This window comes from Tympanuchus pallidicinctus, unplaced genomic scaffold (genome assembly GCF_026119805.1).
Source record: "Tympanuchus pallidicinctus isolate F22 unplaced genomic scaffold, pur_lepc_1.0 scaffold5, whole genome shotgun sequence".
NCBI classification, from domain to species: domain Eukaryota; kingdom Metazoa; phylum Chordata; class Aves; order Galliformes; family Phasianidae; genus Tympanuchus; species Tympanuchus pallidicinctus.
Genome location: NW_026294769.1, coordinates 67,903,301 through 67,914,790, shown reverse-complemented (window position 1 = coordinate 67,914,790; position 11,490 = coordinate 67,903,301). Strand labels below are relative to the sequence as shown.

Here is an 11,490-nt window from a genome sequence, read left to right as displayed (position 1 = left end):
TTGTCACTCTGCAATTGCAACTGCCTTACTTTTCCAGCAATAGACTAGATAGTGAATGTTAAGATGCATAACTTCCTTTCATAGAGAAGTCACTGCAGACCGCCTATGCAGGCCAGCTATTACCTGAAATATCTGACAGCACTCTGCACAACTTCATTTGATTTCTGATCAAAACTCTGATTTTTGTTCTGATCAAAGATTGATTTTTGTTAATCATGTAACTGGTTCAGACCAGATCTTGCTAATGGTGACTACATATTTCAGCTTTTTAATTAAATCAATCTGCAATTACTCCAACTCGTTCTGCACATTCTTCCTTTATAGAGCAAAGCAGGAAACACCCAGAAGAAAAGCTACAGTAGTTACATGGAAATGCGTTCCCTCTTCCCTAACTGAAAGTTTCAACCAAGCGTTTCTGCTGGTCAGACAGGTCAGGGTAGAAAAAAAGAGTATTTCGTGTCCCAGAGTTATGTATTATGTAGTTATCTCCAGTTCTCAGAGATTTAAGGATTATACAATCATAGAATTGTTTGAGCTGGAAGGGAAGGGACCCTTAAAGGTAATCTGTTTCAACTGCCCTGCACTGAACAGGGAGGGACACCTACAGCTAGAGTAGGTTGCTTAGTGTCCTGTCCAGCCTCACCTTGAAAATCTCCAGGTTGGATGCAGCATCCACCACCTCTCTGGGATCAACTAAAGCTAATGCACAGTACCTAATACAGAGCTAGAATAACGTTGGGATATTTTTCTTCCCCTTATTCCTGCTTTCAACTACAGTTTTGCTTCAAGGACTTTCTTGGCCAAATTCACCACTCAAAATATTCTCTCGTGTCATTAGTGATAGGACCAGAGGGAATGGCTTCAAGCTACGGCAGGGGAGATTCAGGCTGGACATGAGGAAGTATTACTTTTCGGAAAGGGTGGTCAGGCACTGGAATGGACTGCCCAGGGAGGTGGTGGAGTCACCGACCCTGGGGGTGTTCAAGGAAAGGCTGGATGTTGTGTTGAGGGACATGGTTTAGTGGGAGCTATTGGGAATAGGTGAACGGTTGGACTGGATGATCTTTTAGGTCTTTTCCAACCTTGGTGATTCTATGATTTACCAGTCACCAGACAACAACAGTATAAAGGGAAAGGGAAGCATGTATTTTCTTTTTTACTTGACAAGGTGTTAATTTAGACACTGCTTCAGTCATAGCGTATTGCCACAAGGACTAAAATAGTTAAAATTTAACTATATCAACAAAGCTAGGAAACCACTGAATAAAAACAACCAGGTTCAAAATCGTTAGCAGCCTTATTACTTGTGTATGAAAGACTTACACAAAAGTACTATCAAGCTTTCCCATTGGATTTTAGCCCCACCCTGGAAGCATTCAAGACCAGGTTGGATGGGGCCCTGTGCAGTCTGATCTGGTGGCAGGCAGCCCTGGCAGGGGTTTGGGCTGGGTGGGCTCTGAGGTCCCTTCCAACCCAAGCCATTTTATGATTCTATGAAATCATGTTTGTTTGCTCCCACACACCTAGAAACAAATCAATTATTTATTTGAGAACCAAATTGTACCTGTGTCACCTTGTCCTGGAACTAGGGAGGCTTCTAAAAATTCTTACACTTAATGCTCCAGTCTTCTCAACATAAGCAGACTTAATTAATGGAAAATATATGCAAGAGCAAAATGAAAATTCTATAAAACATTTTTTACTGAGATAAATTCTTTCCAAATTTCCTCCCTTTACAACCTCCCCATGGAACAAAAAATGTCCACTAACGTTTCTTTGAACAAAAAGAATTGCTATAAACTGTTCCACTGATTTGGCTGTCCCTAGAAGTCTAAATTTCTTCTTTATAATCCTGCTTTAAAGAGTTTAACTTTGTCATAAAAGTATTCATTACAGATTCATGACTGCAACCTAATGCTGGATATAGAAGTGCTACCTATATCCCTCCATTTCATGAAGTACTTAACTTTGGTTGCCATGCAAGCTGACACAATGGCAACAGCAGATTAAAACATAAAGGAATGTTCTTGGACATTAACACAATTAGAAGTAATCAGCACATTAAACCTGTGGTTTGTGATATTCCCTCCTCAAGACATTTCCTGGGAAACGTACAAAGGATTGCCCAGTGCTGAGGATGGATTTGCTATAAGCTGACACAGTTACTTATTCCAGAGTTGGAACTGTTCAGGTATAGGTTGCTATTATTACAGTGGTAGGAGACTACTCTGTACTTTACAGCAGTTAGAAATAAAAATAACGAAAAGATCAGATAGCTTATTAGTCGAAGTAAGACAATATGGCCTTTAAACAAGTGAATGAAGTGCATCATTGCTTAATAAAAGCACAACTCATCTCTCTGATTAATGAAAGCAGTGCTGCTGCTTTGAATCTTGCATTTAAAATATACATGAGAAAGAAAACACACCAATTGTTTCTTCTATTAGAAGACAGTATTCAGTCACGGTAATGCATCAACACAAGCATATATTTGCTCAGAAAAGTGTATATTCATTCACATAATCTAATTTCAGATATAAAAATGGATCATTTGAGTCATAGAATATTTTTGGCAGGAAGGGACCTTAAAGATCATTGAGCTCCAATCCCCCTATTGTGGGCAAGGTTGCCAGCCACTAGATCAGGCTGCCCAGGGTCCCATTCAACCTGCCCACTAAGCTGCATTCATTCTCAGATATGAGCACTGAAATAAATAATAAAAAAAGATTAACGGAACAAAACAAGGGAGAAATCTATTGCAGCTTTTTTTTTTTTTTTTTTTTTTCTCCTTCCTTCTAATTGCTAATTGCTAGTCTAGGAGTATTTCTTACATCATTAGATACTGATCTATTTATTTCAATTTTCAAGCTTTCATTTTTTTGTATTGTTACTTTCTCAAATTTTGGTGTACTTCACTGTAGTAATTGTTCAACAGTTACTAAAAATGGTTTAATAATGCTGCAACACTTCATGTTTGCAAGAAAAAGGTGCATAAAATAAGGTTTAATTTAAATGTCAAAAAGTTACTGACATTTTAATTGAAAGCACTAAAAATCACATGACACCTTAGAGAATATTTTAAATTCTGATTTTATTGCTTAAATATAGATTGCACAGTGTGTTCTTACATTTACTGAACTGGTTCATTACATACAGTACAGAATATATGACCATCAGAACAAAAGACAGAACAGCCCTACTCTGATTTTGGACAATAGGCTATTTCTTTCTGTCTTTTGAAACATACAGGGATTGTACTTACTTTAAAAGTGACCTGCTACCAAAAAACCCTAAAAATGACATAACGGGAAAGAAAACACAAAGCAAAAGCTGGAATACATTTAAACAGCTGGATATAAGTGTATAAACATTGTGACAGCACTGGATGTATTGCAGATAACAGCCAGTACACTTATGGAGCTTTAAAGTTCTGCAGCTTAAGAACATAAAGACACAAATTAAGCAATTTTAAACTGTAAAACAGTATCCTTAATTCATTTGGTTTCATTCATTATCTTCATATTACAACAATTACAAAACAATACATTTTACAGTGACTCTCATATTCCAGCTGTCAAAAATGGCCAATGTGAACCAACTACAAACTCAGGGACTCGCTGGATTTCCAGATAGCAAGAAACTGTATATCGTGTGAACACAGTGTTAAAAACTCCTCAAACCCTTCACAACACCTGCACAACACTTGCATTTCCCATATAAAGCTAGTTGGAACTTCAAAAACATGGAAACCTACAGCATAAATGAAAAATATCATAAACAGAATAGAAAATGAAATGCTGAATTTACTTTTCACATGCAGCATTCATGCAACAGAATTCAGTCACTGAAACAATCCTGTATTTACAGCACAGTCTGCATACTGCAAGAGTGCAAACAGAAGTACATTCTTTATTTCTTATTCTTTAGACTCCTTATTTTCTTTTTGTACAAAAGTGCACAGTGTTATTCTTAAAAAAAATGACAGTGGATAAGTGTTTTACATTTTATCCATAGGTTAGACAGGTTACTCTTTAAAAAATTACACTCTTTATATAGGCCAAAAAACTACTGTCTTACATTTAAAAAAACCCCAACAAAACAAACAAGGAAAACCAAAAAGTGAAAACTATAAGCTACAGTGGTAACGAAGTCTATTATGTGTAGACTGTGGTCTGATCAGGCTGATAAGCTGCAGCAGTAAAAATCACAATGGAATGCTGTAGGTAAGGGGCTGTTTCGTCATCCACTAACCGCTGTGATTTCACTGTTAAACTGAAAAGAAGGTCTCAATTACCTTTTGAGTTTTGTGAATGCTTTCTGAAGTTCTCAGCATGTTATCTCATAGGTTTAAGTAGCTGAAATTTCTCTCATGTTGTGTGCCATCAGGTTTTTAAAAGTAGCCTAGAGGAATAAATGCTGTAGTACAGCTCAAGAATCTAACAGTCTGTTTTAAAGTGGGTTTGTAAATGGCCCAAAGTCAGCAATTTAGCTGCTCTGCCCATCAGAGAGCAATCATCCAGCTCTTAGAATTATGCAATCATAGATTTATTTTGATTGGGACTTTTGAATGTCATCTCTTCATGCCCCTACTCAAAGCAGGGCTAACTGAAGGTAAGCACTTTGTTCACGGCCCATGTTCACTGTTTATATATATTGCAGGCTACCTTAAGTGTCTTGCATTTAATACAGACATTTTTGTGTCAGTTCAGATTCATATAGACCAAGGGACTTCAACTTTACAACTCATGGCAACAACTACAGTTGTTTTGTTTCGCCTGCAGAATTTAGTGAGTCACAAACAGCCTTGACAGTTATCAATAAAAGCTGAAGGATCTATTGGATTGGTTTTCTTTATTTTCACTTCAATAGTACACTCAGATACATAAACCTATGAAAGTTAGCACATTTTCCTTATTTCTGCAAAGATTTGCAAAATGAAACAAAAATGAACAAACATATGCATCTCTAAAAAAATGCTTTTGCAACTCTTGGTCTTTAAATGGTTTCATTCAGTTTTCTTTCAACTTCTAAAACATCACTAAAAAGCTGTAATAAACGACAGAGAAATACCTCATAGAATATAATTGTAATCTCTGCATTTATGACTTAAAATGCCCTCAGTTTATTCTCTGCTATACTAAATATACTTCTCATGTATTTATACTAAAGCAGACAGAATAAAATAGTACTGCATTTTCAAAAGTACAGTCTGTAAACTATAAACTTTAAGATGTGAAAAATATTGCACAATTCAGTGTTTCAAGAGATTTCTCCTGTCTTTATGCAAAGCAGTAATTTTCACAGCATGAAACACAGAATATATACTAGCTGTATATATCTAGAAGCGTATTGTACGATGCATCAGAAATACTTAACAAGTGTCCAGTCATCCATTTACTATACTTGAACACATGTAAAGTACTGTGTTTTGTTGTTCTGCTTTTTTTTCCTCCTTTCTCTCTTAGAAAAAGAACAGGTTAATCAACTGCAACAGCAGGAACAAAAGGCAGTTAGGCCAGCACTCCACTGTTACATACATGATGATTTTTCTTTCAATATATGACTCAGGTGGAGAAGAAAAAAATAAGAAGGTAAAAGCATCTATCAGGTTCCTCAATTAAAAAGAATTAACATATTAAAGCAACTTACAAATGAATTTACAGAAAGACTAACTGATTGAATAATTGGATTAATACATGTGAAAAAACAAGTTTTATATATGACATTTATGTGTACTCATACATGAAAATGAAAAAATGTGATAAATGAAAACCTAACTTTAAAAGGAAAACCAGACTTACAGAAACTGAACAGATTCAAGAGTTTGGCTAAAGTAATCTGGTTTTGGCTTGTGTTCATCACTATTTTAAAATCAGCTAAAAAGAAAAACAATAAAATTTGAGAACTCATCTTGTTCTTTCTATTGTACTCTACTCTAAATAATGTCCAGCAGACTTCAGAAGACACTTAATACACACAAAGATCTGGAAACTTCATCTCATAGACTGGAACAGACTGGTAATGAGCATGTCCAGCAGTAATCGTCATCGTTCCTGAGGGGCTAGGTGGAGGTCTGTGTAAGAAGAATGATCATTATCACTTACAGTAATGCAGATAGCTTTTTTTTTTTTAACCTAATAGTTGAGAGAAAAGTCAACTACTGTTTTGTTTTCCTTCACAGCAGGTGTTTTATCCTGATCCATTATCATGTCTGAATTTTTTATCAAGGTTCTTTTCTAAATCAACAAATCACTGATGTTATAGCATTATGAAAAGTACACCTTGGTGTACTGATAGAGTCGGCTGAGTAAGAGCCAGCAGTGTGCCCAGGTGGGCAAGAAGGCCAATGGCATCCTGGCTTGTATCAAGAATGCTGTGGTGAGCAGTACTAGGGAAGTCATCCTGCCCTGTACTCGGCACTGGTGAGGCCTCACCTCGAGTACTGTGTTCAGTTTTGGGCACCTCAGCACAGAAAGGACATGGAGGTGCTGGAGCAGGTCCAAAGTAGGGCAATAAGGCTTGTGAAGGGCTTGGAGAATATGGCCTGTGAGGAGAGACTGAAGGAACTCGGGCTGTTTGGTCTGGGGAAAAAGAGGCTGAGGGGAGACCTTATTGCTCTCTTCCAGTATCTGAAAGATGCTTACAGTGAGAGCAGGGCTGGTTTCTTCTCATTGGAGACAGGATGAGGGGAAATGGCCTCAAGTTGTGCCAGGTTAAGTTTAAGTTGGATATCAGGAAAAACTTCTTTACAGAAAGGGCTGTTAAGCACTGGAATAGGCTCCCCAGGGAGGTGGTTGAGTCACCATCCCTGGATGTGTTTAAAAACCGTTTGGATGTGGTGCTCAGGGACATGATTTAGTGGAGGGCTGTTAGGGTAGGATGGTTAGCTTGTGGTTGGACTCGATGATCTTTAAGGTCTTTTCCAACCTGAGTGATTCTATGATTCTATTAAAATGCATTTTATTACTTATATTATTTACATCGCACAACAGATGTGCAAGAACTCCCAATAACAACTGTTCTGTATGATTTTTGTACTATTTTGGTTGTTCAATTTCTAATTCTCAAACAGATTGGGAAGAAAGCACTGGGAAAACAACCACGTTCCTTGATACTACTGATATATGTATAAATAATAAAAACACAAACATGTTTTTAACTTTTAAAATGTAACATAATAACATAAATGGTCTTAACATCTCCAGAACTTGGTCCAGTTAAACTCTTGACAAATTCAATTCAACAATTAAAAATTGGAAGAGTTAGAAGAATTTCTTGATGTTCTTCACTACATAAAGGACTCAATAACAAGAATATCAAAGTGTTTTATACAACTGCTTTCAGTTATGCATGTTTAGAACACTACCACATTGCTGCCTGAAAGTAATCACAATTGCTTCATAACTCAGTTTTTATTCACAATGTTCTTCTTGCATAGAGTCTTACCGAATAGTGAGTTCCAGTATCTGGGCGAGTCTATCATGAAGCAAGTTTGCCTGGAAAAAAAAATTAAAAAAAAAAATTAAAAATTAATTACTGAATCTTGAGCAGAGTGAAAATGAACATGTCAGGCTACACACTGTATTGCACAAATTCTACCTGGCAAATTTAGAAAGCACTTCCTTTTTAATTTCCCACTGCTGCAGGGATTCTGAGCCTTGAAGAGGCATGTGAAGTTAAGTGAGCCTACCTTAAAGCACAAGGCAAACTTTGTTGTTGAAGGTAGAAGGTACACATTTAATTATTACAAAAAAAAATAAAAAAAAAATTGTAAGTTCTGTTTACTGTTTATCCCAGAAGGAAATAAGGATGGATAAAGAATCCAGACTTCAAAGATAGTAAAGATAACCTTAAGGTCAGGGGTGAATAAGATCTCCATTCCTTTTAAAATAATGTAGAAGCAACAAAAAACACATTTTAAATAACTGGAATTTCCCATACAGACAATTGATATTACAGAGACAACAGCTGAAGACAAATAGCTGAATACTACACTTCAATAGCAACAGCAGCAGTGACATACATAGAAACACAGAGCACCCTTAGTCAGCACACCTCTATTAATGCTTGTCCTAACATCTTCAACAGTACATAACATGTTTCAGAAACTTACCTTGGTTTCACACTGTGCTGCGATTTCTTCAAATGGTGCTTTTTGGAACTTCTCAATCACAAGACGCCTTTTTTCTTTTTCCTGTTCTTCAAGTCCATTGTTATCTTTTAAAAAATAAATAAATAAATAAAGACAAGTGTAATTTTGTCTCTCAAGTACGAGCAATTTGAACCTCTAAGCATTTTGTCTTCTTTTACACTGTATTTCTAACTTTCAAACATGCACCAGAAAAGCAAACAAGCAACCACACGCAAGCACAGTGTCACTGCTTCTAAAGCAAAATGCTGATACAATTTCAGGGAGCTCATTTGAGGATGCCAGTTTTACCCTTTTTTCCTATGTACTTTAACCACCAGTCAAGGCTTCCTGTTGTTTCATCATCTGGTCTCAAGACTCCACTTCTGATGCACTGCACCCAAGTCTCTTCCTTCAAGAGAAGAGGGCAATATCTGCCCTCCCAGCATCATACAGACAGCTGGGAAGGATTTATTTTTGAACAGAATTTGGAATACAGGCCAAGCAAACCTACAAGCTGCTGGAACTTTTCAGCATCTAACAAATTTTTGTACTTCAGCAATTGGTTAGTTTTGGAAAACTGTCAGATTGAATTATTGTTTAAAATGTTACTTTATCCATTGTTTAAAATGTCAATGTTCAATCCACATTTTTGACAGAAGTTTGGTAAACTAGACTGTATAACTACTCAAACAGTTCTCTTATTTCTTAACTCCATGAATTCTATCAGCTGAGTGTTCTTGACATCTGCAATCATATCTTACAATCTATTTCCTGAATGCACTGAAGACTTTGAAAATCTACCAATTGAAATATCTCATTATTTCTATTATTTCTATATTTTCTATTATTGCCTAAAAGGGCAAATTCCATAGAAAAGCATTTCCATATGGTTTCACTCAGTCACATGAGTTTCAGAAAATGAATTAAAAAATTATCAAGATCCTATTTCAGAAGCTTAGAAATAAATGGCTGAAACTTTAAATCAGCTGACTTGCTGATAAAAACAAACGTAATATTTTAATTATGTTATTCAGACAACAAATTTTCTCTAGTAATTCCACAGTAACCCAGAACTACGCTACTAAATATAATTGTAATAAATCTTACCAATTGCTTTCTTCAAAGCCTCAAAGGTGATTTCTTCTGTATTATCAATCTAAAGATGAAAGTAAAAAACAAAAACAACAAAAAAATCACCTTTAAACCTCATGCACCACAAACCCCTAAAGCTATGGAACAGGGTAACTACTGAAGGACAAAAGATCCACTTTTTTTTCACCATATAAAGTTACTAATGGTTTTATCTGGAGTTTCTACAGCAAACAGGCCTCTAATTCTCTATTGCTAGTCACTGGAATGGTCAGTATTTCACAAGAAACTGTTATTTTTCTACATTCAGAACTGATGCTTGCCAGCTTTGCCTACAAATATTGGAAAAACAAAAGCTGACCAGTTACTAACCCTGTTTTTATTCACAAACAACAGATCAAAATAATCACTCAGGCCAAAGTTTTCAAGAATCTTTCCTAAGAATGACTGAGAAAAATTTTAGTGAATAACAAAACCTTTGGAGAAGGACTTGAATTTTGGCGGAACTCTTCTTTGGGCCAGGAATAGCCTGTGGTGTTTCTATACTGATATCTCAGAGATGACTCTTAGGCAGCTCCTGAGAATAACAAAAACTGCTTCCTAAAATTAGTTGAACAATAAAATAAGAGTTGGTAGTTGATTTGTTCATTTACCAACATGAATATCCATTTGTTTTCTACTTCATTAGGAATTGCTTGGGACCAAAATATTACCAAAGATGCACAAACATTTATCCAGAGAGTTCCAGCCTACATTTTGCTTCTTTTCACAGTGCTTCTGTACGAGATAGTCTTCCTTAAAGTGAAAACACTGTGACAGTATCAGGAGAGAATGCTTGGATGAGAGACCAGTGCACAGCTGAATATGTTAAAGCAGTATACGAAGAAAAGAACACAATATCATCTTTAGTATCATTAGCCCAAAGCAATTAGGAATAATAATAACAATGAAAAACAGAAATTATTTGTCAGGTAATCCTAAAAGAAGCTGTCCCTGGTCATTTTGGAGGAGTTGGACAACATGACCTTTAAAGGTGCCTTCCAATTCAAATGATTTTATGACTCTGAGATATTTTCATAGAATAACATTTAACACTGCTAAAATTATCAAACTCTAGAATTTCTGATAAAACATAATTCAGAGGTTGTTCCTCCCTCCAGCATCAAATATGGTGCCTTAAGATATCTTGTCATTATCATACCTTATCCTCTGTGCTGTTGCCAGGTAGAATATCGACCTGAATAGATACTGTATCCACAATGCTTTTCCTCCTGGAGAGTCTGTCCTCATCTAGAAAAAAAAAACAACCAAAAACAAACACACAATAAATAAGCAGAGCTCACTTTATGCATAACAGCTGAAAGATAAATAAGTTTCTACACATCAGATGCAGCTTTGTTTCTACATGCTATTTAATAACCCTAGACCATCTACTTTATCATTTGCATTACTGTGTAAAAAGATCAGTTTCCTGTTTAATTATTCAGTCAAAACAGGAAGAAAAATAATCTCTTAATTGCGTCTTTTCCCTCCCAGTCTAAATCCTGAAAAAAAATTTTCTCTCTACTTCTTAATTTCTAGAAACATTCAGCAAGTCACTCTGATAAGTTTTTAAAGTAACTGCAGATCAACTACGCAGATAGTAAAAGGAACATAATTTCATTAATGTGGAAGATTGTGATCAAGTGATCCATCATTAGATAGATTTTCCTTTTGTGACTTCATTCCAGAAGGCTGACACCAAGTAATCATTTTTCACTTTTGACACATTAACGTAAGACAAGAAAAGCCAAAAATAGATTTAAAGACATGCCACGAGGAACCTCTGACTAATGGAGATACAAATACCCTGACTTTCACGGACGTCACTTACAAAGCCACAAATTGCTATGTCACATTTTAGATTTCAGCTGAGATGATGACAACGGGAAGTGGCCCATTTTATTTTTATTGTAGAGTCAGAAGTGCCTAAATGTGCTTGATACTAAGATGAGGATAAGGAGAATAGCAGTAATACGCTCCCTCCAGATGGCAACTTATTTTGGTTCTCTGTTTAAATCACTGTGCAAAACACTTCTGCAATGCAAATATCGAGTATGATCAGAGTTCATTCCAGCAAAGCTGAACGTACTTGGCTTTTATAAATCAAGTTTCTGAAAAGTTATATAAATGAAGTGTCATTTTAAGAACAAGAGGCTGCGAATGAACAAGCTCAATGAAAAACAACTGAGATCTAGCTACCTTTGCCAGGTTCTAAGAGGCCCTGAGCA

The 11,490-nt window shown here is 36.0% G+C and overlaps 1 protein-coding gene across 9 annotated transcripts in view; it reads right to left on the bottom strand.

Moving 5' to 3' along the window:
* Positions 1–3,074: 3,074 nt before the first annotated feature.
* Positions 3,075–11,490, bottom strand: part of EFR3A (EFR3 homolog A) — a 68,777-nt gene continuing 60,361 nt past the window's right edge. For 8 of the 9 annotated variants that reach the window (XM_052704658.1, XM_052704665.1, XM_052704663.1 and 5 more), the window contains 5 exons: positions 10,422–10,510; positions 9,239–9,287; positions 8,114–8,217; positions 7,447–7,496; positions 3,075–6,073 (listed from right to left, as the gene is read on the bottom strand). In XM_052704658.1, coding sequence (XP_052560618.1) covers positions 5,968–6,073; positions 7,447–7,496; positions 8,114–8,217; positions 9,239–9,287; positions 10,422–10,510 — 398 coding nt within the window. In that variant the 3' untranslated portion in view covers positions 3,075–5,967. The remainder of the gene's footprint in view (positions 6,074–7,446; positions 7,497–8,113; positions 8,218–9,238; positions 9,288–10,421; positions 10,511–11,490) is intronic. The other variant, XM_052704657.1, reaches the window with a different exon arrangement.